This window comes from Lasioglossum baleicum, chromosome 15 (genome assembly GCF_051020765.1).
Source record: "Lasioglossum baleicum chromosome 15, iyLasBale1, whole genome shotgun sequence".
Lineage (NCBI taxonomy): Eukaryota > Metazoa > Arthropoda > Insecta > Hymenoptera > Halictidae > Lasioglossum > Lasioglossum baleicum.
Window position 1 is genome coordinate 4183992 of NC_134943.1, and position 25112 is coordinate 4209103.

General features: G+C 36.8%; 1 protein-coding gene across 1 annotated transcript in view; it reads right to left on the reverse strand.

The window, feature by feature from the left end:
• The window catches only part of Sol1, a 667060-nt gene that overhangs the window by 376265 nt on the left and 265683 nt on the right, over positions 1-25112 (reverse strand). The window contains exons 5-6 of the mRNA XM_076439137.1: positions 4248-4404; positions 346-405 (exon numbers count right to left, since the gene is read on the reverse strand). Coding sequence (XP_076295252.1) covers positions 346-405; positions 4248-4404 — 217 coding nt within the window. The remainder of the gene's footprint in view (positions 1-345; positions 406-4247; positions 4405-25112) is intronic.

Here is a 25112-nt window from a genome sequence, read left to right on the forward strand (position 1 = left end):
CACAGTCGAGCAAATTTTCTTTCGAATAAAAATCTCTGCAGCAGGGACCGTTCCGTAAAACATACACGTAAATGCAGTACTGAGTGCATTACACCAAAATAAGAGAAAAGCCATAAACCTATGTCTGATTTTACTAGACAGTGCACGTTTATGTTCGTACAGAATTTCGTAACGTAAAATATAGTAAATGAGAATTTGATAAAATTTGATCCATATTATAACATAAAATTAGAGCTATTTTGTTCCTTCATGAATTAATAATTAGAGTAATGATTTTGCAGTCTACATTTGGTTTCGTAGCATTTTTGGATACCTATTAATATAATCAATAGTTTAAAGACTCACCTTAAGTCTCCTTTTTGTAGAAAGATTTCCTCGAAAACTAATCGAATCCTCTCCTTTAATCTGTAACAATATAACAGTACAATAAGCATTATTTTTAACATCAATGTTTGATAAAGAATATAATCAAAATAAATTCAAAAACAAGATAAATATATGAAATATTATTTATGTATGTACACACATATTGTATGTATACACGGATGGATAATCCATTGTTTTATTAATAAGATCGCAAATATTTCAGCACAAAAAATTGTCTGTATGCAGCAAAATGAAATGAAATTTGGGAAAGGAATAATAAATTTTAAGAATTAAACAACGAATTTAATAACGTATCAAATAAATGAAATAATGAAATTGATATTTCTGTTCCTATGCGAGAATGAAATAAATACTATCAAGCCACGCAACAATTTTCTGGATTCTCCTCATTTTTAATTCAGCAAATAACATATAATATAATCACATTAAATTCACTTTTCCGAGAAGCGAAGTGCACGGTAAGCTTTGAGCGATATCGCACGTGTTAAATTAATTTAGCAAATGAACCTTTAATCATTTTAATAGAGTGATTCCGGCGATATTTGCATATGCAGTGGATTTCTTTAAACGTGTCTATAAGCTGATTAATTAACGGCGAAACGAGTATCGGAGCGGTTTATGGTGTTAATGTTATGACAGTTTCAAATGCGCACCGAACGGAATGTGCATGCGTGGATACGCGCGCATTCGTCAGGTTTATAGTTATGCGCCGAGCGTCGCACCGCCGCCGTAAATGCTGGGCATACTGAAGTGCAAACGCAACTTTGATACAATTACTGCAATTAAGCGAAAGCCACAATACTACGGAAATCATATCTGCATATTGGCTTCGCGCCCCGGTTAAATTTACTGCGTACGAGCAACCATCTTACAGCACACGAGTCACCACTAAAAATAATGATTTGTTCATAGTCCGTCCACGATAAATACATTTGTACCTACACATTCGTCATTCTTACTAAATTCAAGTTGCAATCCATACGGACAAATAATTAGACTAGTCCAGATTTGATCAGAATTAAAACTTTGACAAACCAGTTTAGAAAAATTGAAATTAATTATGACTGAAACGAACGGCTCTGAAATTCTTTTATTTCATATTTATTGTTATACGTTCTCGTAAAACTGCACCTGAGGAAACCAGAAATTTTTTACTTTATTTTACAGAATTCTATAGATTTTGACGACGAAATGTCGAAAATCCAAGTTTTAAGTTCAAGTATTTAAAGTTCAGCGATTCTCACCATTTGTGATAGGTAAGGGCGCCACCATATTGAGCAAGCACGCGCTGATGTCGATAACGTTGATTTCTTTAAACATTTTAATCAGTTAGATATACAGTGGGTGTCAAAAGTATTCGTACGCCCTTTAAAATAGAATAACTTTTTTATAATCGTACCAAACGTCTTGATTTTTTATAACAATTAGAAGCATTGGAAATGATATGTAAAAAAGATTTTTCAAAAATTATAATTCACAAGGTTACATGCAAAAATAGAAAAGGCATTTTTTAAACATTTTTATTTGGGCCCATAATGAAAATTCAAAATATACGTTTTGTAGATCTATGTTAGATATACACATGCTGAAAATTTCATCGAAATCGATTAACATAGACACGAGCTAAAAGTGCAAATCGTAGTTTTACACGATTTTTGATCAGTTTTTGCTTAAAATCCACAGGATCGTACATCTTTCGATGCGTGTCGTTTTTTCCTGCGTCGATCGATTTCGAGGAAATTTTCAACATGTGTATAAATAACAAATAAAAAAGTTTAAAAAAAATGCCTTTTTTATTTTTGCGTGTAACCTTGTAAATTATAATTTTTTGAAAATCTTTTTTGCATGTCGTTTCGTAAACCAATGCTTCTAATTGATTATAAAAAATCAGGTCGTTTGGTACAATTACAAAAAAGTTATTAAAAGGTGTACGAATACTTTGTACACCTACTGTACATAAATTGACATTCTAGAATTTAATCTTTTTACTGTTTCAAATGTTACCATCCTGTATTTGTAATAACTTCTTAATATCTAATAAGATAAAAGTAACAAGGTATAAGCAGAACAGGGGTGAATGTTTGCTGAATAATTGACACAACGAACAATCTAAGAACTACAAAGTTCCAAGGTCTACCTCTCGCGTCTTTTGTGAACTACATACCGGGACCAGTATCATCTATCAGCGTCTTTTACCACGTAGTCGCACAGTTATTTCAAAGATCCGGCCTTAAGAATACCAGCACTTCCGGCATCCCCGTGCCAACACATCTCGCCCCTCTTTTTCACTCTGTCCGGCCTTTTATGCGGTTATAACGAAAACGCTCAGCAGACCCCGGCATAAACTTTCGACAATCAACGTAACAAGGAGCGGAGATGAGAAACAAGGAAAGTTACGCGTCGGTCAGGAAACAGGAAAATTTCTAGTGACAAGAGAGAACTGTCGCGCTCCGTAACAAAATTATCTCTACGAGAAATGGCTATTTAAATAGAGTTTAGTAATGCCAGACAGGTTTCAACAATGTTCACTTTCGACTTTTTCACTTGTGTTTCGTATTGATTTGGTCAAGTAATAGACTATCCAGTTGGAAATCTAATAATTTTTATAAGCTAGTAAACAAAGTAGTATATCGAACATGCTTTTCAAATTTTTTTCTTATGGATTATCTATGATGTGTATGAAAATAACATTTTTAAAAAATTTTCATAGAAGACATCTATTAATTTTTGCCATTAAATTATACATTTATGTTACAAAATGTGGTAATTATACAGAAAAGTACTGCCCACTCCGATTTTGATAAAATTTAAATATGTTATAGATATTGACATTTTGAACAACTCTTTTTCCTTTTCCAATATAGGGGGGTTGCTTTTAATTTTCCAGATATTTGCAAGAAACTATCGCTAATACTGTATTGAATTTTTCGTATTCTTGCACGCTCCGCGGTAACGTAAGCTTGTCCCGGCACGGCGTTTGTTTACATATTGCTTGACCATACATACATATATAGGGTGAGCTTTCAGTTTTGAAAGACTACTCCCACATTTTCGTATGCGTGGTCGGGCCGGCCCTCTCCGCCCCCCACTACCTAACCCTAACTAATTCTGATCGCATAGTCTTTTCATTCTATATAGCCGTCATACAGAATTTGAACCAGTAATGAAAAAATCATGAGATCAGAATTAGTTAGGGTTAGGTGGTGGTAAGCCCGGCCCGACCACGCACATACGGAAATCCAGAAGTATTCTTTCAAAATTGAAAGCTCACCCTATATATATACATGACCAGAGTGAGACCTTGTTTTCTCTCTCACCTCCACACCGTCAAAATTTAAACAAACGCCGATAATATTCGCGATAGTTTTTTGCAAATATCTCGAAAACTAAAAGCGACCCCCTATATTGTAGAAGGAAAAAGCTGTTCAGAATGTGTTGCTGCATAACATATTTAAATTTCATCAAAATCGGAGTGGGCAGTACTTTTCTGTATAATTACCCAAAATGTAATAATGTAGATTGAAATTATGATATTAGAAATAGCCACAGCTGTCAACATGTTGAACATCAAAGTTCCATCAGCCCGTGATAGGTTACTAACTCTGGCATATAAGACAAATAGTGTACGAGTGATCAGTCAAGAACAATTTGAGGTCGGCCGAGGATCTTTATCTAAGACACGAAGACGAAGATATCGCGGCTCGGATGTTAATTAACTGGCAACCGGATTACGGATTGGAGCCGTTAAATGCGCGAGAACGTTAGATATATGGCGTGACTCGAGATTGGTCTCGGGATGCATTATATATGGATTATGTCGGGATCAGTTTGCGAGCTTAATAGTAGGTCAGCCTAGTTACCTTGCCCGGAAGAGGTACGAGCACCGGATGTTCTTTGGGTAAGAGGACGGGTACCGTGGCGAGTAGAATCGTCCGTACTGCGGCGTTGACTGTGAACTGACAAACTCGAGGTCGCACATCGTGCCAGGAATCAGCACACCGTCCGTCTCGAACAATCCTGGAACAGAAAGGAGTGATAAATGGTCAGGTGGGAATGCATTTCTCTCGCTTGTCTCGCCCCTGTCCTATTTTTTTCACCACCACCACGAAACTTCTCGAGGAGATTGTGAATACTTTGGGGACAGGCTAAACTTGAAGAATGATACTCTGAATCATGACTGTATTCTTCGCGACACACCATAAATACTGCATTGTTGTGGAAACTACTGACAGGGAACGCTGCACCAGTCGTGTGCGTCGATTCTCGCGAAATTTTGTTGCATGGAGGCTCTCAGGGTGGAAAGGGCCCTTAAAATGAAGAATTCTCTTCTTATTCTTTCGCGATTTATTGCACTATTTGTAAATTGCGTTAAGTTCGTTAGGAAATTATAATAGAAAACTTAATTGTTATTGCATTACTTTTTTCATACAGTTATTATTTGAACAAGTTATCACTTTAATAAATTCCTCTTTTAATTAAATATGTCTTTTTTAAGACGTCTCTTAATATTGTACATTAAATTTCTTATGTAATCAATACTTACTAAAGAAGGATCGATACCAAGGAGAATAATATAATACAGTGTTCTTAATTTAGTAAATGGTAACAGCCAGAAGGAGGGCAGTCGATAGAATAGAAATTTAATATCCGCTACGGAGTAAATAATTCTATCGTAGAATCGAAATGTGAAATCTTCGTTCTGATATAATGACTGAATTGCATTGTTGCAATCTGTAGATTGAATCACGTAAATGGAATCCTGAAAAGTTCATCATGTCTCTTGCTATGCCTGACTACTGTAATGGCATAAATATCTGAAACGATCTTTTGTCTGGATAATTAATTTTTAAGGATACGTCATTTTTAGCGTGACACATACTTAAAGTCAAGTGTAAGTGACTTTAACTTCCATCGTTAAATAGTGAACGTTAAGAGGAAAATCTATACCAGCTGTTTATGGCTGAGTTCGAAGAGACCTTTGAACCTTGGGAAAGTCGAGGGTTGGTTACATGTTCGTTTATAATTTCTGACTCGAAGTAAAATCCCAGAAATTTCTTCGTAACTAGTAGGAAGGCAGAAAATGTTTTGCTATTTCGTGAAGTAGATTTCCAACTTATAGTGTATGCAAAAGTCGTTTACACGGTAATCTCGCGTACAGGGTGCTTCAGAAATTGTGATACAGTGCTCCTACAATATTTTGCTTTAAAAATACTAGCAAACAAATTTTCCAAATCAATAAAATTAGTATTCTATTTATTTTTCATGTAGGATGTTTTGTCCAGTGATTGCATTACAATTTTGGAAAACTGCTGTAAAACATTAAATTTATGCGTTACGATACACAGACTGCTAGTCAAAAATAGATTTGTACTTGGCTCGGGAAGTTAGAAGCAAATATATCACCAATTAGTTGCATTATAACTTTATTAATACCTCAATTCATGAAAATACAGTTTGCATCCAGCGTAAAGCACTAATGATTCCAACAGAGATAACAATTCTGTAATATTCGAAAATGGGAAAGTTGTAGCATTTGAAATAACCGAATTTACTCGAACTGCATCAACACCTAAATTACAATCGTTTATTTATTGACTTATGCTTTTTTGATATAATCCTATTACTTCATAATTTGTGTACTGTATCATTCACATTAAATACTGAGAATTTCTAAACAATAATATACAATTTAACGTACACATAGTTTATTCAATCAAGTAATTATTCATTACTCTTTATTTTTTTAGTATTAATGTAAAATACATTTATCACATTTAGGAAATTGAATTTAGTGAATATAAATTACCAGTTTCGAAATAAGATGTCTACTGCTCCATACGTGTTACAATCCTTCAGGAATAGATTAAGATTAGAAAGAGAAACATTTGTTGGTATTATATTGATCCTTTTTCCTTCGATGGACAGGTTCATTCCACTTCGTATTCGAGTACAATTACGTCACGCTGCAAACTGTGGACTAGTTTGGAATTTAAGGAAGCTAATCGAATTAATGGAAGGTCGAATGATAGAATAGTCCGAAGTTATTTCCGCTGACCCGTACGAGATCAATATCAATTTAATTGTCCACTTCTGAGCGTTATTAAGGTTTCAGACAATTTACAGAAATTGACCGTCGTTTCCGAGTACCCCCGGATGTTTCGTATTTCGAGAAACACCAGAAATTTCGGAATTCCTCAAATCCACGTCGAACAGTTAAAACTTGTCTCAATCCAGAACACCGTATGTTATGTCTTTTCCAATTCCCACGCAACCCATATCACATATATTCGGAACGCTCCACGTCCCATATAAGTTCGCGAAATTTAGGGTTTCCGTAACCAATACCAGGCAGTTCGCAATCTCCACAGGTCGGAAGCATTAAATAACTCAGAACGTTATTTATCTGCAGTCGTTTGAATTTAATTAGCGTAAGCCACATGCACTGCTTCAAAACTCTGGACTTTTTAAAATGCAGTAAACCGTAAACAAATATCGTTGGATGCGGATCAGGTTTCGGTTAGCAATGCATTCAATTATTCATAACTCCTTTTAGAAAATGTTTGCTAATGGAGCGCGCAAGCTCTTACTGATGAAAATGGACCGGATGTGATAATACTTGCATAACAATAAAATATACACATAATAATGTGTGTCATTAGGTACATATATTAACGTGCACACGGCTAAAATTCGCTCGTGCCTGATCTAATTTCGATAATAAATACCCTCATTAACTAGTTATTTGAAATTTCGTCGAATATTAACGAAACGTCCCGACTGTCAATTTAAACAGAATTATTTATCTAAAGCCTCGATTTAATTTTTAGAACAATTTTTCTGATTCTCGGGTATTACTTAAGAGTTACTTTGACCATTTAAAAAAATTGAAAATTACATATTGACACTGATTTAAATTTCTACTACTCATTCTTCTCGTAAATGGAACAAACGAAAAATAAAAATTGCATAAACGGAAAAATGATATTTCACAGTACAGGCGGCTTAGTTATTGATTAACAGGTATCTCGGTTTCGTTTTAAAGTAGACGAGGCAGTAAAATCGCCGGCTATGATTGTGCATATTTCGGTTGAAATTTATTTATTTAGTCCATTTATTAAACACGCGTGCGGTAAAGCCGAAACATTTCGCGTCATTGTCGGGTAACATATTCGGATCGCATGAATCACGATTCCGCACGCGCGCGCGCGCGTATGTGTGTGTTTGTGTGAGCACGCCCGCGCATGTGTGCCGTTCGGAATTATTTTTCTCTGAAGCAGATACTGTGTAATTTAAAATTAAAGCTGTACACATTGGTAAGCCGGGAAATACCAACGAGCGCGGAAAAGTAGAGGATATTCCGAGCATTCCAATTTCGTTGCAAATAGATCTGGAAAAATATTGGATTGCTTCGCGTTCGATTAATTTGGCAAATTATTTATCATCTTTATTATTCCGGCAGGATCCATTCCCCAATAGCATTTATTTCGTGTCGGCCACACGGTTATGATTACGTATGCCATAAGGCAAAATAAGGGGTAATTACGAAGCAGGATTATGATTTTTCAGTTTAAAAAATTACCTTTATTACTATCCACGAAATATTCGTTATTAACGTTTTCATTCGCTTAACAAAATATTCCATTTACTTTATTAGATACATTAAAATGGAAATGGACACTCACACATTTTTACACAGATCATTAACAATATTATTAAATCGTACAATTTGTGAATCATTTTAAACGTTGCATGAATTAGTTTATCAATTAAAATTTCCCTGTAGCTATGCTTTTTTCAAAAAGCAATGAATTATTTATTGATACATTTGAAAGTAATTAAAATGGAGAATTTCTCTTGAATAATTCAAATAAATGGTTTAACGAGTTGTAATAATTTTCTGCTACATTAAGACGATTTTCTAGTACAATTAGACAGTTAGACAATTACAAGGTAATAAGGACAGGGGTGCAAGGTGCTTGCGGCTCTGTTCGACGCAATATGACTGACCGCAACTACTTATCTTGACAAATGGCGATTATCTGCTTTAGGAACGCTTGACTGACGTAATCGGACCGTAACATAATGACACGTCAACGCCTAACTCTGCGGACGACTCTCTAGCCGCCGGATTCGCCGATCGAAATATACGAACCCGATTTTATCTGGATGACTTTTATCGTAATGCTACGTCCAATTTGTAGTAATTATTGACGCATTATGTGTCGAACGTAATTAATTCATGATACACATTACTGATCAATAATTCGGGATCACTGAATTATTATCTCTTTGTGGAATACATACATAATTACTGTTAAATACAGATCAAATCTTTCGCAGTCTATTTCAAGCCGTACTGACACTAAATGTAATTATTTCACACACCAGATTACGATAATAATGTATTAGCATATTACGTCACCCCGCGTTTAACTGCACTGTCACCGATGTGTCTCTGTCTGTTTATTCCGTGGCCTGGTTTGTCATCACGACTTCGTAGGGATTCATGATTGATACGTTTGGTCGCATTGTTGTTATTTATAAAAACGCAAGAGTTTAATTAATTCTGTTACGAGTTTCCGACAACGATTCCGGATCTGTATGCAAAATAAAAATTTTCTTCGTCTATTGCAAAACACATTCTCCAATTGTTTGTGTTTCTACTGTCCTAAATTGCATCTATTCATATTTGTCATAAATCCATAAATATGTGAATTTAGGATTTCGGCGCCAGGTTCGATCAATTATAAAGAGACAGCAAATGTGCAATTATTTAAACATTTGTCTCGACGTTTCGATCCCTATGTGGATCATCTTCACAAAGAACATTTATTGCGTCTGAAAATAATGCAAGAAAATTATAATTTGGCAAAAATATTATAACACAGCCGTGTAGATCCAAAGGATCAAACAAAAATAGTACACTTGCTTGCTGTGACAAGAAAAGGAAAGAAAATTAAACGAAAATTATGAGTTACACAAAGAATAAATGTTCTTTAAAATGTTCTTTGTGGAAATGATCCACATAGAGATCGAAACGTCGAAATACATGTTTAAATAATAGCACATTTGCTGTCTCTTTAGAGATTCAAATTTCACAATTATAAATCCATAAAATTCGCAGTCGACTCTGCTAATAAATAATCAAAATTTCAAACTTAATTTTTTATCCTGTTGTAATTTTTAATTCTTTTTCTTACCGAAAGAATGTTTTGCACATTCGTGGTTAGTTTAACAGGTCATGACGAAGTGCCTGTTAATAATTCATTCGACTATACGGGAAAATTACGTGTAGTCAGACTATTTAGGTGCAGTCCTTGAATAATTGAAGAAATTTCGCTAAATAAGTAATTCTACTATACATGTCTGATAACTTGTATAATACATGACTCAGCAGCAGGCATCTCTTCGTGCTCATCTACCAGAGAGCATAGTGCTTGTGAAAGTGCCATTCAGCTTCTAACACAGTCATAAACCCCCCCGAGTATAAAATAGCCTGGACAATCTGCTGCCAAAACAATCATAAAATACGCTCTCAGCCATGTCGTTTTTCAAAGTTCGACGATATTGGACAATATTACTAAAACTAAATATTGCCGAAGTTATTCTACAAAATGTAACACCTAAATATTAAGTCAGCTGCAGGCATTTTCTAACAGGATCACAAAAATTTGCAGGAGTCATTTCAAACCGATCAATTATTATTAATATTCAAATACTTCTTGTAAGTAATAAAAAATATTGTATGGTCAAATATAAGAAAAATTAAGTAAGTCCATAAAATACTCTCTTACGGAATATAATGATTTCATTTCTCTAGATATTATAATGGAAACCATTAAAAGTCAGAACGAATGCATTTTTGTTATTCCATAAATGTAAAATGGTCACTTTTAGTGCTCCGCGAATTTAGTATTAAAAACAGAATATTGTTGGGTGGAATTTTGCAGAACGGTGCGGGCGGGTTATGTAGTTTCTGTTTTGGTCAGTTCGTCCTTGAAATGGAAATTTCCATAAAGTTCCGTAGTTGACACATGATATTTCACATTTGGTAAAACTGGCGTATTGTTCTGTAGAAGCGAAACGACGAGTGAGTCGCAATTAACTCGTGTACCAGTTTCGATGCACCGTTAGACATCTACCGTCCCGCGGAACAATGCTGTCATAAACCGCGGCCCCTGCGAGACACCCTGAGCGATCGACACGGCCAGTTCTCGGAATCGGTCCCTTAATTAGGTCGAACTGTCCCGCGACCGATTCGTCCTCGAGGAATTGTCGCAGTTCACCTCCAGGAAATAATTGACCAATCATCGCGTGTACATTTCGCTTTTCATTCGGCGACCCCGTGACACAAACTTTATCGAAAAAAAATCGACCGGTGAAGAATTCCAAACGAGCAAAAGCGTAACCAGTAGAAGCATTTTTTGAAATTTTTTCTTATATACATATTATTTATTTATAAAGGTCGCATTACCATCGAGGTCATTAGCGACCACTTTTGGTATACAATTGTAAATAGAATGTTTTGTTAGCGCGATAATACATGACTTTGGATATAATTAAATTATGTGGTATAGGTCTACTTTTTTTAGGAAGGTAAGAACGAGTGCAATGGTCGTTGAGACATTCACTCAGATTGGTTAGAATCTTGTGGGCTTGTCGTTGTGCTTGAAGGGCTGGGCACTCGAAAAGGATATGTTCGATAGACAGTGGTATGTTACACGGGGGACAGGGAGTTGGAGAGTTTTTCGTGATTTTATACAGGTGTGGGGTAAACTTTACTTTATCGGACTCACAATTAGTACCTTTCTCCTACGAATTATGATGTATTTGGTATGTAATCCAGTAGATTTGTACCCGGCGCGGATGCAGATCGAAGTTTCGATCCTCTAGGATCAATAGTTGAGGAGCTATGATCGCTTAAAGTTGAACATTTTTGACAGGTAAAAGCGCCGCCATATTAGTTTATAGTGACGACCGCAAGCCGCTACCTTGCCCTCCCCTCGACCTAATCCTAACCAACTCAGTAAGCGGCGTGCGATCGTCACTACAAACCAATATGGCGTCGCCCTTACCTGTTAAGAAACTAGAAATATGCTCGATTTTAAGCGACCATAGCTCCTCAATTATTGATCCTAGAGGTTCGAAACTTCGATCTGCATCCGCGCCGGGTACAAATCTACTGGATTACATACCAAATACATCATTATTCATAGAAGAAAGGCACAAACTTTGAGTCTGGTAAAGTAAAGAGCAGCCGAGGTGTGTAATATTTGAGTGGCCAATTCTAAGTCGCATAGTGATTATGTACTTGGTCTTTCCTGTGGATAATGTTAGGGAAGTTATTATTATAGATATCTTTCCTTATTTTGAATAGTTTGGCAGGGACGAGCTAGTCTATTTTTCATTCCAGCTATTTTGAATTCTTAATTACCCAATTTTTTGGACACTAATAAATGTTACTTGTAACCAAAAAGTCAAAAATCGATATTTTTTAGTTATTTTGTTCTTCGAATTTTTTTCTTTATATATTGTGTAGATTATCTTAAATTTCAATAATAATCAACTTTTTATTAATGATTTTCATCGTAGAAAATTTTAGACGAACTGTTATCTTTGGTCCCTGTTTAAGAATATTGTTATATTGGTCTTAACGTAACAAAGACGTTAAGGGATGAAATCAATTTTTATTGTATTTCTACTTCTCGCAATCTGTGCAGAATATTTTTATTTTGCATAAAGATCCGCAGTCTGGTAATATCAATTACTCAATAAAACATGAATTTAAATATTGAAATATTCCTAAAAATAATTCTTCTTTTACCGTTCATATGCGATCCTACAAGAGAGGGTACAAATTCTTAATTGAGTGCAAAGACGTACAAATGAGATAGTGAAGTTGCGCAGCAACAGTAAAGACGTGTCCATGTTCCCGATTCAATTGCAAATTCTCTTGGGTTGCTTCGCCGTTGCAATTTTATACCTTCACAATTAGTGTTCGCGTGAACGCTTTTCTTGGCTTCGCACAACGACATTTCCAGCGTGCAGTTCTCGTACCTGAATTTAAACGTGAACCATTTGCTTTGCTACTAGAGGTGGCAAACAACTCGCAAATATATTTCTCGAAATTTCAACAAGTGGTAGGAAAATTAATATTTAGCAGATTTACTTTCATGGGAATTGACAAAATAACTCGTTCTGTTAGACTTCTTCTATTAGTAAATAAACTTTATTATAAGATCAAACCTTTACACATCAATCGTCGAGAAGACTTTCTGGTTCATGATTAAAAAAAAAAGCTTCTTCAGAATAATAAATTATAGATTCTGAGAGTTTTATGAAATAATCGCTGATGTAAAATATGTTAAGTAACCTTTTACGCCGATAGAAAGTAGAAAATATTAAATAATGTGATAACAAGATAGAAAGTATTAAGTAACTTGTTTTAAATTAAATATTGAGAATAATATCTTTGGAACGCCAAAGATTGAATTCAGTGTTTGTTCGTGCGATACAATTCGTCAGAAAGCGGATCCGCTATGAAAACGTCGATTTTCTTCGCAAAGAGATACGTCCATTAAAAATAAATCGTACGACTTTGACTTTTTCGTAATTTTATTGTGGACTTTCTCACAAGGTCGTGGAACGTTGAATATATATCTATATATATATATACATATGTGTATATATATCTGTAGCCGTCGGTGGACAGCATCGGAACATTATACGTATCGTAGGGAAGATTTCCAGTCGAAAGAGCAACGGGGTAAATTTAATTTTCAGATATTCGCGGGGCCAGTTCGGTTTCAGCAGAGGTGATTTCTCCTTTTACCCTAGCTGGTTATGAAGCAGTTTCGTACCGCTTCCGGCAATGCAATTTCCGTCAGCTCGCCGTTGGTTTCTTTTCTGAGGAACTTTGAAGATAAATGCGGAATCGCGCTCCGCGCCAGGTAAATTATGTATCAATTCCCTCCGTTTGAACTGTTTGCCGTGTTTATAATTAATCGTTGCGAAAATATTTTGCGGTTCCGATTAACGGATGCTCGAATCCTGTACAATTAGCCAATTACATCGCCGTTCTTCGTACGAAAATTTAATTTCTTTTGCGTAATTTACATAGCCTCAGCGGAATTCCATTTTCTCTTTCAATTATTTTAATACTGATATTGAGGTACAAACAGCTGTAAAATTAACTTTTGTGTTGAGATAATAATTAAAACAACCAAGGGTTTGTTAAAAAAGAGAACATACTATAGTCGAGGTTTTTGTATCACAATATTTTATAATATAATATAACTATCTTTTTCAGTATAAACTTACGATATATTACATTCATGGGTTTAACCACTTTATACATTACGCTTCTTTATAAGGACTTCTTTGTTAGCTTAATAAAGCAAGATTAGATACTCCGGGGCTATAAGAATTGTCGACTTTACGACGTAGAGAGAAATAAGAAGATAATGAAAAGCCGTATTTTCAAAGCTGACGTTAACAATAAAATAGAAGGTGCACAATTTTTTAATCATTGTTTAAAGTTTATCCGGAATTGAAACTTCTAGATATAAATAAAAATAAAATCCATTGAATTCGCGACAAATAATTTCTAAATAAAAATTAATAGGTAAAGAGTCTGTGTTTATTAAATGGACAAACATTGTAAATCATTAAGGTCTTATGTTAGGGACAATTTCGTAACTAGACAGATGATGACTTAAACACCCCATAATTTACCGTGCTTCATATAATATCTAATTACAAACAAAATCCCTAAATTTCCACATTGCTAGTGATCGATATCGTGTGCAATAATCTCGGAGCCATTCACGGTCCCATTTGTTAAAATTTGGGAGTGACATGTGGCCCAGCCTATATAATGAAACTCGTAACTTTATGCAATGCAATTTTTAGAATGTAATAGTAATTTTAAATGTAATAATAATTTTTAGAATTTAAATTCCTATTTATTCCCACACTTATATTAGCTTGCCGACTTGTCGATGTTGTCGTTGTCGTTGTATGCGTCAAATCTTGTAATCGAATTTTAAATCACTTCCCGATGAGCTAGAGACTTGAAACTTTAAACATAGCTCAGAACTGGATAACAATGCAATATTAAACAACAAATTTTTAAAAAAACTATGCGCTCATGAGAAAAAAAATTTTAATATTAACCGGCACACCTCGTAGCGCGACGCTCGGTAGTACGTCATCGCGTTGACCGATCCCCACTCTGCGCGCCAGCGCTCCCTACTCCACTACGTGTTCCCACTCCGACTCATCCCCACTCTACTGACCTATTTCGCACCGGAGGACCTCAAACAGTGTGGTGTTCCGTTCATTCAGTTCCATTTCGGACAATTTCGGACTCCATCAAGAGACGTCGTCCCTCGGAGTCATCCCCTCATTCTATCTCGCGTATTTCCATATCTTACTATTTCATACCAGTATTACTATATTTTGAGTTCCATTTAAAAAAGACTAAAAAGTATATAAAAAAAAACTTTTTAAAAACCACGCTTGTATTAAAATGCATTAAAAAGGAGAAAACAATGTTTTTAGACATTAGTGACTATAAATAAAACCGTGGAGCGTCCACAAAGATTACGTCAATATATAGTTTAGTCTAAAAAAATTAGTTTCTCCTTTTTAGTGCATTTTAATATAAGCGTGGTTATTAAAAAGTTTTTTTTTACATATTTTTATACCAAGTCCAATAGGAAGATCAACGTTGATCTCAAAGAAGCAGGTTCAAGAACACGTAAAAGAATACTGTCGAATAAAAATTTGAACAGGTCCAGCCACGACTGCCATAAAATCGTGAAAATTCTCCGCCTTAGCAGGGTTCAAAGAAGTTTCTTTTTCTTATTTTCCAAAACCGCACGAATTCACGGACTAACACGACACTATTTTTTCAAAGTTACGCGTCCTCGAACATCTGCAACAAACGGAGCCCGGCGTGTGTCTGATCGAAATTTAGATAAAGTTATTAGTTGAAACTTTATCCCTCATCAGACACATATTCGCCGGCGCTACGCAAGGAAATTGGAGATCATCCGCGTTTTCGACTACTCTGAAAGCGCGGTTCCCCGCGATTACGTGGATCGCAGAATGTGCTAACCTCGGCTCGCTGAAACTTCCGAAAGAGCCAGGAGCATTGTTTGGGACGGCGAAGGGGGTTGAATTGGAACGACGAGTTTCGCGGAAGTTGAAACGTTCGTTCGCGCGGGGGCGTTACCTCGCGGGGAACATTTAAATGTCCCTTTTCCTATTCTCGTTAAGGTGAACAAAGCGTTTAAGACTGCAAAAAAGGTACTCGCGGACCTCCTGTAAACGAGATACCGCATTGACCGCCCTGTCCGGAAAAGAACCGCCACGCCATGAATCTTTTACGATTTCGCAGTGCAGCCGCAACATCCCCGGAAATTCACCCTTTCCCTTAGTGTCTGATTGCGCACACATGCTCGTAAAATACTACATTTTTATCTCCATTCAGTGAAAATTTATGTTGATTTACAACACACATTTTGGAGCACCTGGCCTGCATTCATGCCATTATGATTGACAGGTCAACGTACAATTTTCCGTTTCTCCTTGATATAACTACTTGGATTATAATTTATGTCGTGGTTCATACATAAAATGTTAATTAGCAAAGTTGAAGTATTTTAAGTGTTTTCAAGCTCAATTTCTTTTGAAATGTGCATATATCTTTACTACAATCTTACTGTGGTATAGTGTCTTTTAGTGTGTGTGCTTTAGAGTCTATAAACGTGGCTTACATTCCAATGAACGCAATGGCTACAGCCATCAAGATTGCAGATAAAGAAGCGAAATTGCACTTCCTTACTTTTCTTATCATCAAATTTTATTTTCACTTGATTGTTCTTGAATTCGTTTTACAAGATAGCCGCTCTACATTATCGACATCACCGCGTGCTTGTGCTGCCACATGACTATAAAAAACGGTGAAAATCGCTGAACTTTAAACACGCATAACTTCTGAACCAGTGGATTTCTAAGATTAAAACTTGGACTTTCGGTATTTTCTGGTCAAAATCAGCAGGATTATATAAAATAAAGTTAAGAGTGAGGATCCGCGCTCGTTAAATTTATTTCGAAGCGGCTAAGCATCCATTAACAAGTAAATGGCCCTTTGTGGACTATAAAATAAGGTTCATGGCATTTTAACACGCATTTCCTCAAACGTCGAGAATCACAGAACGAAATTTTCGGAATGCGTCATGAAGAAGCAGGCAGGAGGAGCGATACGAAAAGACTGTGACACCTCGAAGCATAGCTGACGAGACGTCGAGGTTTCCAGCCGGTCTCGCATGATACCGCGGCCGCATCGTTAAAACGAATGCGAAGATTATGCGAAAATGTGACACGTTACCGCTTGCGATCCTTCTGACTCGTTCAGGAGTCGCGGTTGAACACGTCCAAAAGAACGGCCTCGGGTTTCAAGCTTCATTCCGCCGGCAACTTTCTCAACTGTTGAACCGTGTACGACCCTTTCGAGACGCGGCTCTGTTTTTCGTTCTCGACGTCCTTTCTCTGCGTCATTTCTTTGGGAATTCTTGCCTTTTCCCCGACACAGCTTTATCTCGGTATCGTCCTTTCGTCGGACCGAAGAAAACGAGACCGATCTTGGAACTTCTTTCCTTTACAAAATTCAGTCTGTCAGCTATTGTCACGTTCAGAGGTATTATCTTTTAGTCCCATTCTCTCTTCTGGTTAAGGGGTTAGCCCCATCCAGAATCGTCAATTTTGGACAATTTATAGATTAATATAAAGATAAAGTCGTACTTCAACTGCATGAATATTCCCTCCGTAGAATCCTGAAACACCAAAGGATACAATACATTGCCCCCCCCCCCCGCTGTCAATCCGCAACAAATTTATTCCAGAATCTTCGTTTTAATTCAGCAACGTAGTTGGAAATTCCCGAAATAAAAAAGTGTCAATAGTTTCTCGTACATCGTTGTTCCAACTAAAAACTGCTTCAAGAAGCTACCACATTAAAACTTGCCACACCGCGCAAAATTTGAACGCGATTTAAGAGAACGTGCTCGTGATTTGTTTCCTGCTGTTTGTTCCCGAGTTGCCACTCTCGTTTATTTGGACCTCTCGAATGTTTGTTAGCCGTTCCTGGTCCTTTAGGCCTCGTTTTCTTCCACTTGCTGTGTTCGGTCTCTCCGCGCGCGTCACGTTCCTTCCTCGTCTGTATCTTTCCCGTTTTCACGCTCGCTCTTATTTTCTTCGAAAACGTTGCAGGATGTGACGCGAAATTTTATGCATCGACACTCCGGCATGCACGACACCTCCGGCATCGCGGGGGCCTGTAAAATATTCAGATGAGATCTGTCGGTCCTCGACCCCTTCCTAACGTTACCTCCTGAATTTCATGTACCGTATAATACTCGCGTATTACGGCCGTGCGATTTCTCGACAACGAGATTTCGTTCTCGTTTAACTGTAATCGCGTTCGAAGGCCAGCTTTGGCCCCAACGCTTCACGTGACGGGAATTGTTTACGCGAATCTGTGAAAAATTGTTGGAAAGTGATTGTTAGACTGCGGATTTTATGGATTTGTAGCGGAAGTGAGTGGTGTAATTAGACAGTAAATAGATTTACAAAATCGAAATCTTCGAATTGGACACTTGCAACATAAAATTTCCTTCGTGCTACCAGTAACTGGCTAGCAATGATGTTTTATTGTATCCCAAAACATGAGTATAAAGGTACTGAAGAAGGTCTGCTTAACATTTGTACAAACTAAACGATATGTAAAATCGTATGAACAAAATTGTCCAGAAATAGAAAAATGAAACACGTCGAATATAAAAAAAGTTAAAAGCTTTTTAGCCTCGACAATCGTTCCTGTCATTCGCATTTTGGGAATTTTCTATTCTGACACTATTGTTTTCTAAAATAACGTTCCTTTTTCGCGATTTTTCCCAGACGAAAACATGCAAGATCGGAGAAAAATTCTTGTCGATTTTCAATGTCCGACATCACGTTCCGTGTTCGCTTTATCGTCGTAGTTTTCGATAGTCTTGTCGGGCCGGAGAATGGAAAAGCTGAAAATGTCGGTGGAACCGAAAATTTTCGCTGGAGCTGAGTTTTCCGGTCCCTTCGCCGGAATTGGTCAACGGTTATGATTTCCAAGTGGTTTTCACCTGTCGGTATGCCTGTGAATTCCGTCTTTCCGAGAACGAGGTGCACCATCATCGTGCAGAAATAGAGCGTGCAACAAAGCAACATTGTTTCGTCGAGAATGTTATTTAATCTCGGTTTCAATCCGAAAATCGCGCGAGTAAGTTAAATTTAATAGAAATACTTTGAAACGGATAGCGGTTTCGGAGAACTTTTCCGGATTCCGTGTACGCTCGACTCGTACTTCGCGCAATTCGCGAAATATTAACGCGAAACGAAGTGCACGTATCGAATTTATATCTGATGGATACCCTGTGTCTTTATTTCTCGGGTTCACAGAGCACCGATAAAAGATATCGATAATCTTTCCGAGCATTACACTCGGTTTCTTTGGGCTCTCCAACAATCACCCCGTTTTCCACGTGACCTGAGTTTCAAGCGTGCAGTTTTCCACCCGGTTCATATTAAAGGGAATATCGGTTGTTGTTACATCCTCAATCAGAATTGCACGGATCAGTTAATTGTTATAATTACTCCTCTTTGCCGTTTGGCTTGTTAATTTTAACCCTTTGCCCTTTGATTCGTTTCATTACCAGTCTAGCAAGTGTACTGGCAAGAGTATTAATTTATTGTAGGTAGCATTTTATACAAACGTTTAACGTTGTTCACAATATTTTAAAAATATCCTTATTTATTGTACATCTTTGGTACTTGATTATCAATTCTTTTCGGACTTCATCTACTTTTCGACATGCTTTCTTTTCTCTCGAAAATTCCTGTACGAATACATTCGAAAATTAACTCGAGGAATCCCTGGAAAATCGAGTCATTTTTTGCTTGAGCATTTCTTTTTAAACCGGAGTGTGTCCATCATAGTGTTCCGCTCTGTATCTTCAGTTGAAACCCTCAAACGATTAAACATTTCTACGGGAACACGTTTTAAAATTGACTTGGAGAATCCCTTCAAAATCGAGTCAATTCTGTCCGAACCTGATAGTCAGGCTTCATCGATTATTCGACAGGTTTTCACCACAATAACAGACAACATTAGCGATCAAATTTCCAAAGCGTATCCGGAACCGGAAGGAGCCGACCAGCAATTTCTGCTCCACCGAGGTCATCGAGTGCCGCAACAATTTCAAGTAAAAGCTGATCGGTGGGGCGCGAAGACTTGGACAAAAAAATTGCAAATTAAAAATCAACTGATCGCTAGAAACTCTCATCGACCTGGGTTACTAACCGTGCGAGCATCGACCACTTTTCCGGTGTAGTTTCCCAAGCGATAGCCGTCACAATGAGTTAACCAAAATTTCGCTAGAGGAATACCGAGAGAGAGAGAAAGGGAGGGTGCATTAAAGCTTCGGAGGGAGAGATGGACGCGATAACTGAAATTTTCATCGGTTGGAAATTTCACAGTTGTCGGGTTCTGACTTGTGTCGCTGCCGGAAAAAGCATCTGCGCGTGACGAAACTTTTCGAACAGTGAATTACCGAGCATGCAAAAGCGACACGGAAGATGACCGTGTTCCCGCGAGAAACTTGTTACACAACTCGAACACGCAGCTTCGCTGTTTGCGAAATGCGGCCGGCTCATTATTTTGTCCCGTTCGCAGCGGGGCTTTCACTTTCTTGGCTGAATGAGCCCCTCGCAGCCGCTTCTTCACCGCCCTTGGAACACTATGAACGTATGCTAATAATGCCGCGCAGCATGAATATGCATGACAGTCACTTAATCGTGTCGCGTCGTGTCATTTAATCGCGGGACACTGGGCTGCTGAGACTTCGCGAAATTTTTAACACCCCCGCGCTTTTAAATTAAGTAATAAAAATTCAAGGGGCCTCATGCTGCTACGGCTCTTGTAAGACTTTGACTTTTTTTTGCTGGCTTCTCTGAACTAGAGAAAAATTTAATTGAATATTGCCTGCTGAGGGTTTTACGAAAATGAAAACGGCGCTGTTGAGAGCTGATTAAACTGTTGTTTGTAATGGTTGATGTTGTTGGTTTGATTTTAAGAATTGTTTAAATTGTTTTTCAGGGAAAAATATGAAATATATTTGAATACAATGAAACTTGAAACTTAACATATTGTACTAAAGGTTTGTAGTGTACCGCTTCTTCTTTGGAATAAACATTTAATTTATTTTATGAAATAATATTCTCGAATAAAAAGGGATACAGACGTCTTGGTAAATTTCGTCTTCAAAAATTAACATCGATGAATATCCATATTTTTGTATACTACTTTCGAGTTGTAGTAACCAGTGTGCAACGACATGCAAGCTGATGCATGAAACGCAAGCGTGACCTATTAACCCAGAGACATTTCAAGGTAACAGTATAATATGCATTCAAAACAAGAACTTGTTGCTGCAGAAGTGTCACAAGGGTCTCTTCTGGGGGAGTTCTATTTAATATACGTATCTCTAAACGATATAATTGCCTCTCTTAAAACAAACGCTGTTATACGCTGACGACACGGTTATGTTGTGTGCAAGCTCGTTCAATGCCATAGTAGCAGCTAAATAAGTGCAAGTCCCTCTTACACAACTTGAAACCATTTATTCTAAATGGAGAACCTCGCTAAATGTAGTCATTTCACAACTTGAAGCTATTTATACTAAGCGGAAAATCTCCTTGAATGTTTCAACCTAACAGAATCATAATATTCCGAAGAAAGTGCAAACATGTCTTCAAGCTACCGAAAACACAAAGGAAACGTGCAAATCAAATATTCATCAAAATGTTAGCTATAAGTTGATAGTACATTGCAATAAATAAATTAGCATTTAAGCCTCTAACAAGTGTGAAGACATATATTAAGTTGGGGAAAAAGTTTCTTCGTATTTTAATGCAGAAATGGATCAAGCTTTTTCCATATTTTAAATGAAGTTTATTAAAGCAAGTATGTGCCGATTTGATCGACAAACTTTTGCCATTTTTGAGATGAAACCATAATGCCGTCACTGTATGATTTCTGTGATTTCTGGACGAAAAACTGCGACACGTGACTGCGTGCGTAGCTTCGTCTCGCTTCGACCACGATCTGTAATAAGCCGTTCCAAAAAAAGTTCGATTTCGTTTCTTGTTAGCAACTACTCGCAAATTGAAATTCGATCCATTAAATTTTTCAATGTTAACTCATGACGCATCCAAACATCGAGTTGTTTTTTTGTATCCAGCCATCTTTAAACGGTTTAGAACTGTTTCGTGCTTGATGTTTAGTTCCTTACCGATGTCACGACTGTTAAAATGTGCCGATCTTTCTCAACTGTTTGCACGAGTTCATCGACTTTTTCAGTGACGGGTCGACCAGACGAGGTGTATCTTTGACATCTAAATTTCCAGATTCAAAACGCTTGAACCAACTTTGTGCCACACGTACTGATACATCACACATTTTTTTAGCAATAAAATTATGACATGGTAACCTGGTAACACCATCTATCGGGAGAATATGAAGAAACTTTTTCCCCAACCTAATATATTCCGTTCTACAACGAAAAGTAGATTTATTATCTGGAATCAAAAAAATGATTCTATTCCAAAATGAAATTATTTTCAAACTGTACATATTTTATACATGTATATATGGTATTGTATATACTATTACGTAACTGTGTTTCTTTTTCGATCAGGATTGAACGCAACAAATATTGGAACATGATGGCCGACAGTTTCGTTTGCAAAAAAATTTCCAACTGCGATTTTAGCTCGAAGTTTTGATTTGGCATTGAAAAAGGTGCTATTGTCCATTTTGTGAAACTGTACTGGAACAAAACAGCGCGTTACACAATGCATTGCTGAAAAAAGCAACAGAAATCGTATCAAAGGTATTGCAACATCCTGCCAGAGACACCAATACTGTTTAAATCAAAGAAACCATAACATCTGAACGCAAAACTTCTACACATAAAAGTGTACATACAAGTAAGACATAAAGGGTGGATATGAAACCGCCATTAAAACAGCATAAGCCATAAAAATCTCCTACCGTTAAAAAATCTGTAGCAGCTAAAGCGCTACAAAGCCATCATTTATAAAGTGTTATTACAACCAAGAATTGGTCGTAATAATCAAGAATACCGCAGAAAGCTGTTCAAGGGAGGGAAATAAATGGCGCCACTTAGGCAAACCGTGGCAATATAAAAGCCAGGTTTAATACGTCCAAGTAAATGAATATTCAATTTGTCGCGTTTTTGGTTAGGCGACGCGGTTGCAGTCCAGGAAAAAGTGAAACATATTACAATATAAAATGGAGTACTGTTAACGCGACGTAATCCCGTGCGTTTAACTTATGAATTTCCGTCCAGATCTCCGGAATTGCTTTCAAAGATAAATACCCGAGTTCTACTGTGCGAGAGGAATACGTAGCAAGGTAAAAGGGAAGGATTTGATTCGCCGGCGGTCGTACGGTGACCGAGAATCCGATAATAAAACGAAGACACCAATATAGTTTCTCAGGCTCTTTTGATCACCTTGTATACTTGAAAGTTTTGTAGCACGGTGTCCAGACGGATCTAAGATGAGGAGGGAAATGTCCCCACTTTGTACCTGAGACAGGCAATGTGTACTAGCAAGCTGCCGGACCAGCTTTAGTTCCAACATTGGATGCTACTGACACGGTTCCATTGTGGTATTAATTATTAATAATTGGGTCTGAAGGTCTGATATTCATTTCTCTCCTGTATAGAGAACCGTGGTTAACAGATATTACTTTTATCATTTTCTTTTACCTTCATTGTAATTTTTTAATGCAGTCATTATATTATATTCTTCACCACTTATTATATTTATTAATATACATTCTTCTATTTCTTACCCGTGAACTTGATTGTAAAAAGTTTTCTTTTAAAATGTGTATTGCAATGTACATAGAAATAAATGTGTAGCAATTACAATAGCGGATTTGAAACTATGCCATTCAATTCAATTATTTATAAGCAGGTAATGAATTTTGTGTGCATAATATTTTTCATTAAGCAGCCATCAAATTTCGTCAAGCAGTTGAACAGTGATTGGTTCAGCTGGCAATTCATACGCCATCCATTGATCTGTCCTTCCGACGATTGACTCGCTCGCTTTCTTATCAATCGGAAGAGGTTGTCGTCGAAACAAAAGGTCGCAGCGACGTATTTTTAATTATATGTTAGCAAACGATATCCCGCAGTTATCCTCAGCGAGAATATTCCGGACAATAATCGAAAAAAAAATAATATTCTCTTGAAGCTTTATCAATGTCTATAGCGACAAAAGGTTTTGCCCCTTTATGTTCCTCTATTATCGGGAATAAAAGCAAACGCTTTCACTTGACCCAGATTCGCGGCGAACGTAGTGCGAGGATTTTTTTCTCATTCCGAGCGAAGAAAAAGCCTCGCAATTTTTTTTCCTTCAAGCTCAAAGAAAATGAGGTAGACTCCATCAGAACGCTCTGAATACTGCCAGGAAGAAGTGATGAAGAACTCATGATTCTAGCTTTTTAGAATAATAATGCCAGTCATGATGCAAATTAAGTCCCTTCCAATATAGGAAACATCATGGCAATGCCAGTTGCATTTGTTTCCCAAAATATAATCATTATAGTGCATAAGATGTTTTTGTGGTTACGAGGAGAATCATTTTCACCTGCTCCACTGCTACCACCAGTTTGAAATCACTTTGTTAATTAATGAAGAATTTATTGTGTGATTTCCATATTGAATAAAAATTTTATTTTATTCAGCTTTTATTATTTTCTTCTGCTTCCACTCCTACCAGCAGTTTGCAATCCCATTGTTAATTAATACAATATTTGAAAAGATCTATATATTTAATATATAAAATTAATAATATTTAAGTTTGATAAGAGAGTGATGCGATTGTATTCAACTACACTGCCAGCACATTCTGTAAATCATGAAACAATATAAAACGTTTTATGTTCGGAGATCAAATTTCCATGAGTTCGTCATTTCTTTCCTGTGTAATGTTCTGCAGTTCCACGGTTTCTCTTTCTGAATTATTCTTCAGGTCCCTAATCTCCGCGATTCTGAAGGAAACAGAAGTGCTCGCAAGACGGAGGAAATTGTAACTGACGAGAGTTATCTTGGATACGGTGCTTACGTATATAGCACGGTAGCTACAGTAGCTAGGTTATAGAGATATGACGTTCAAGACGATTGTTATAAGTTGCAGACAATTTTGCTCCTACTCTGTGACCATTTCATCCATTTGTTGTTTTCTTCTTCTTGTACTTCCCACTTTCGTTCCCTTTCTGTTCTTATCGCTTCAGTTATTTTTTTCTGTCTTTTCCCTCTCTGTTCACAAGTTTCTCATTTTCTGTATTTTTACACGTCTGATAACCGTACTAATTAATGCGTCATCTATTGTATACTGTTAATTGCTGCGACGTTCTGAGAATTTCTCTTACGCTTGATTGGAAATCTGGGGAACTAAATAAATTGTAGTGACAAGAACAAACTACAAGAAACACAATTTCAAAACAACTTTTATTTTCTAATTTAATTATGAACGGATATTTATGTAAATAGTTCTTAAATGTGAATATACAAAAATTTATTTAACTTCCC